Consider the following 5595-nt stretch of genomic DNA (forward strand, 5'->3'; position numbering starts at 1 on the left):
TGTGATATTGGTTATGTGAAATCAATGTGTGTTAAGTCTGTGTGGTTAGTCCTGTTTCAGCTAATCAGGGTCTTAGTGATTAGTTATGTGATTCAGCTGTGTGTTTAGTCCTGTTGTGTGTAGTCCCTGTTTCAGCTAATCAGGGTCTTAGTGATTAGTTGTGTGATCCGCCTGTGTGTTAGTCCTGTTTCAGCTAAATCAGGGTCTTAGTGATTAGTTATGTGATTCAGCTGTGTGTTAGTCCTGTTGTTATCCTGTTTCAGCTAATCAGGGTCTTAGTGATTAGTTAGGTGATTCAGCGTGTGTTAGTCTGTGTGTTAGTCCTGTTTCAGCTAATCAGGGTCTTAGTGATAGTTATGTGGAATCAGCTGTGTGTAGTCCTGTGTTGTTAGTCCATGTGTTCCAGTCCATTTCAGCTAATCAGGGTCTTCGTGTTAGTCGTGATACGGAGGTGTGGGTGATGTCATGGTGATACGAGGTCATTGGTGGTGATGTCTGTCGTTTTGTCATGATATGGAGGTCTGGGTGGTGATGTCTTCGTGTTTAGACTCGTGATATTGTGAGTCATGGTGGTGATGTCTTCGTGTTAGTCGTGATATGGAGTCGCTGTGTGATGTCTCGTGTTTAGTCGTTGTATTGAGTGGTCGATGTGTGAATGTCTTCGTGTTAGTCGTGCATATGGAGTCGTGGTGTATGATCTTCGTGTTAGTGCGTTGATGATGGAGGTCATGGTGGTGATTCTTCGGTTAGTCGTGATATTGAGGTCATGGTGGTGATGTCTTCGTGTTAGTCGTGATATGGGAGGTCGTGCGTGGTCTTTTCGTATTAGCTGTTATTGAGTCATGGTGTGATGTCTTCGTGTTAGTCGTGATTGAGGTCATGGTGGTTGATGTGCTTCAGTTTAGTCATGATATGGAGGTCTGGTGGTGCATGTCTTCGTGTTAGTCGTGATATTGAGGTCATGTGGTGATGTCTTCGTGTTTAGTCGTGGATATTGGAGGTCATGTTGGTTGATGTCTTCGTGTTAGGTACGAATGATACGGAGGTCCATGGTGGTGATGTCCTCGTGTTAGTCGTATATTAGGTCATTGTATGTCTTCGTGTTAGTACGTGGTATTGAGTCATGGTGGTATGTCTTCGTGTTTAGTCATGATATGGGAGGTGTGGTGGTGATGTCATTCGTGTTAATCGGGAATTGATGGTCATTGGTGGTGAGTCTTCGTGTAGTCGTGATATCTGAGCGTCATGGTGGGTGTATGTCTTCGTGTTCAGTCGTGATATGAGGTCATGGTGGTGATGTCTTCGTGTTAGTCCTGATATTGAGGTCATGTGGTCAGTTTCGTGTTAGTCCCGTTGAATATGGGAGGTCAGGGTGGTGTTCATGGTCTGGTGATACGGAGGTTATGGTGGTGATGTCTTCGTGTTAGTCGTGATACGGAGGTCATGGTGGTGATGTCCTTCGTGTAGTCGGGGATAACTGGAGTCATGGTTGTGATGTCTTTCCGTTTTAGTCCATGATACGGAGGTCATGGTGGTGATGTCTCGTCGTTAGTCATGATACGGGAGGTCATGGTGGTGCTGTTGTATCGTACGATGATGTGTGTCAGTGAACGAGGTGCATGGTGGTGACCTTGTGTTGTATGAAGGAGCGTGGGGAGTCATTGGAGGTTAGGTGTGTTCTTCGTATCGTGTGATATGGAGGTCATGGTGGTGATGTCTTCGGTTAGTCATGATATGGAGGTCGTGGTGGTGAATTAGTCGTGATCGGAGGTCTGTTGAGTCTGTGTTGTGGATATGGAGGTCAGTGGGTGGTGATGGTCTTCTGTTAGTCAGTGATATGAGTGTCAAATGGTGTGCATGTCTTCGTGTTAGTCAGTGATATATGGAGTCCATGGTGGTGTGGTCTTCGTGGTTCAGTCTGTGATATTGAGGTTATCGGTGGTGATGTCTTCGTGTTAGTCGTGATATGGAGGCATTTATGTCATGTGTGGGTCAGGGATGTGCTTCGACGTTAGTGCGTATTTTGGAAGTCATGGTGGTGATGTCTTCGTGTAAGTTCGATGATATGCAGGTCATGGGTGGTATGTCATTCGGTTGCATAACGGAGGTCATGTGTGTGAATGTCTTCGTGTTAGTCGTGATACGGGTCATGGTGATGCTTCGTGATTATGTCCATGATCGGAAGGTCAATGTGTGGTTGACTGTCTTCGTGTTAGTCGTGATACGGAGGTCATGTGGTGATGTCTCGATTAGTCTGAATACGGAGGTCCATGGGTGGATTGTCTTGTGTTAGTCGTGATACGAGTCAGGATGGATTCATGGGTACGGGTGGTGTATGTCTTCGGTGTATAGTCTCAATATGGAGGTCCATGGTGGTGATGTCCATGGTGATACGGAGGTCATGGTGTGATGTCTTCGTGTTAGTTCGTGGATCAGTAAATCTCGTGTTAGTCATGATGCGATAGGTGATGTCTGCGTTATGGTCCCCCTGAACATAATGAGTTCATGTGGTGATGTCTTTGTGTTAGCAGTATGACTGTGTGATGCATTGACGGAGTCATGTGATGTCTTCGTGTGTAGTCAGTTGATATGGGAGGTCATGTGGTGAGGTCTTCGTGTTAGTATGATACGGAGGTGCATGTGGATGGTCTTCGTGTAAGTCATGATATTGAGTCATGTGGTATGTCTTCGTGTTGAGTCGTGGATTTGGAGGTCAGTGGGATGTCTTCGTTAGTCCGTATAGGAGGTCAGGTGGTGATGTCTCGTGTTAGTTCGTGATAGTGAGGTCATTGTATTGCTTCGTGTTAGTCATGATATGGAGGTCATGGTGGTGATGTCTTCGTGGTTAGTTGCATGATATGTGAGGTCATGTTGATGTGCTTCAGTGTTAGTCGTGATAGGAGGTCCATGGTGGTGATGTCTTTCGTGTTAGTCGTGATGAGGTCATGTGATGTCTTCGTGTTAGTGTGACATCGAGTCATGGGTCGGTGTATGTCTTCGTTTAGTCTGATATGAGGTCATATGTCTTCGTGTTAATGATCGAGGTCATGTTATTTGTTATAAAGGAGGTCATGGTGGGAATGTCTTCGTTAGTCGTGATTAACGGAGGTATGGTGTGATGTCTTCGTGTTAGTCGTATATTGAGGTCATGGTGTGATGTCTTCGTGTTAGTCATGATGATAGGAGTCATGGGTGGTGATGTCTTCGTGTTAGTCTCGATACGGAGGTCCATGGTGGTTGATGTCTTCGTGTTAGTCGTGATATGGAGGTCAGGGTGGTGATGTCTTGAGGTCAGTGTGATGTCTTTAGTCGTGATATGGGGTCATCGGTGGTGATGTCTTTCGTGTTATATGTACGAGGTAGGGTATCTGTATCGTTGATTGGGTCTATGTTGGTGAGGTGATCATGTGATACGAGGCAATGGTGGTATGTCTTCGTGTTAGTCGTGATGAGAGTCATGGTGGTGATGTGCTTCGTGTTGAGTCGTGAACGATATGGTGAGTCGTGAACGGAGTCGTTGGATCTTTCGTGTAGTCGTATACCGGAGGTCTAGGTGGTATGTCTTCGTGGTAGTCGTGATAGAGGTCAGTGGTATGTCTTCGTTTAGTCGTGATCTACGGAGTCATGGTGGTGATGTTCTCGTTATCGGAAGGTATAGTTTGTGTTAGTCGAGTTGATATGGAGTCATCGGTGGTGATGTCTTCGTGTAAGTCGATATGAGGTATGGGTCATGATTTCGTGGGTATCCGAATGTGTGCTTCGTGGTTAGTCGTGATACGAAGGTCAGGTGGTGACTGTCTGTGGTGATGTCTCACCGTTTTGCTTGTCTTCTCATCTTCTTCATGCGACCATCGAAGATGCTAGATCAATCCCTGAGAAAGGAAAAGGCTTTATTGGTTACGTTGTTGAAATAAATCTTCTGGAAATAGTTATAATTATTATAAATTTAACCATATGTCCTGAGTCAGCGTGTTTGAGAGAGAAGAGAAAGAGAGAGAAAGAGAGGCAAAGAGAGAGAGAGAGCAAGAGAGATGTTGAGAGAGAGAGAAAGAGAGAGAGAAGAAAATGGAAGAGAGAGAGAAGAAGGACAGAGTGAATTGGTGAGAGAGAGAGGAAGAAGAGGACAGAGCAATGTGTACAACAGTAGGGGACAGTGTGTGTTATACCCTATGCTTGATGTCATGACTGGCTGTTGTTCAGGACTGTGGCTGCAGTGAAACAGTCTTTAGGCCTGAGGTAGTCATTTGGAAGAGGACCTGGAAGGATCAGCGAGAACCGTGAATTAACATCATTCATCATCCATCCATCCATAATACACAGTGAATAACCACATCATCCATCCATAATACACAGTGAATAACCACATCATCCATCCATAACACACTACACAGTGAATAACCATATCATCCATCCATAACACACAGTGAATAACCACATCATCCATAATACACAGTGAATAACCACATCATCCATCCATAACACAGTGAATAACCACATCATCCATCCATAACACACTACACAGTGAATAACCACATCATCCATCCATAATACACAGTGAATAACCACATCATCCATCCATAACACACTACACAGTGAATAACCACATCATCCATAACACACTACACAGTGAATAACCACATCATCCATAACACACTACACAGTGAATAACCACATCATCCCTAACACACTACACAGTGAATAACCACATCATCCATCCATAACACACAGTGAATAACCACATCATCCAGCCATACACGTCATCCATTAATACATACAGGTCCATTTGTAAATCCCTCCACATTCCCCATGAAAGCAGCTCATCCATCTATCCAGACGTCCTGTATAAAAACCCATTTCCTCCATCAATAAGACTGTACTGGGGCTCGGCAACCAGCGTCGACGTGGAGGACACATACAGCCGTGTTCTAATAGGCCCATGGCAACGCCCACCAGCAATCACTATTCAGTCACACAGCACATATAGGGTTTCAGTAACTGTCATTACTGTGTGTATCCTCTAATGAAGCATCTGTCTGTCTGTCTATCTGTCTCTATGTCTGTCTGCCTCTCTCTGTTTGTCTCTCTCTGTCTGTCTGTCTGTCTGTCTGCCTCTCTCTCTCTCTCTGTTTGTCTCTGTTTGTCTGTCTGCCTCTCTCTCTCTCTTTCTGTCTGCTCCTCTCTGTCTGTCTGTCTGTCTGTCTGTCTGTCTGTCTGTCTGTCTGTCTGTCTGTCTGTCTGTCTGTCTGTCTGTCTGTCTGTCTGTCCTTACCCCACTGCAGCCTGTGTGTGTGGACACAGTTTCAGCTCGCTCTCAGGGGTTGTGGTGTGGGTCAGGGGTTAAAGGTGACTGAGGTCACCTCTATCATCTCTGGACACCAGACGCTGGGCCCAACACGGCCATCACGCCACCCTGCAAGCACACAAATTACACTGGTCATTTTGAACCTCTCTATTTTAACATATATAAAAACATCATATTATAAATATCCCCAATTGATGACCATTTAGGCCAAGAACATGAATGTGTTTAATACAAACATCATCTGACATAACATCTCTGTTCATCATCTGACATAACATCTCTGTTCATCATCT

At 45.0% G+C, this 5595-nt stretch overlaps 1 protein-coding gene across 1 annotated transcript in view; it reads right to left on the minus strand.

The window, feature by feature from the left end:
• Positions 1-3859, minus strand: part of LOC112069970 (circadian locomoter output cycles protein kaput) — a 10413-nt gene extending 6554 nt beyond the window's left edge. Inside the window, exon 1 of the mRNA XM_024137372.2 lies at positions 3816-3859. Coding sequence (XP_023993140.2) covers positions 3816-3844 — 29 coding nt within the window. The 5' untranslated portion in view covers positions 3845-3859. The remainder of the gene's footprint in view (positions 1-3815) is intronic.
• Between the last annotated feature and the right edge of the window lie 1736 nt (positions 3860-5595).

The sequence above is a fragment of the Salvelinus sp. IW2-2015 genome, unplaced genomic scaffold (genome assembly GCF_002910315.2).
Source record: "Salvelinus sp. IW2-2015 unplaced genomic scaffold, ASM291031v2 Un_scaffold1173, whole genome shotgun sequence".
Classification (NCBI taxonomy): Eukaryota; Metazoa; Chordata; class Actinopteri; order Salmoniformes; family Salmonidae; genus Salvelinus; species Salvelinus sp. IW2-2015.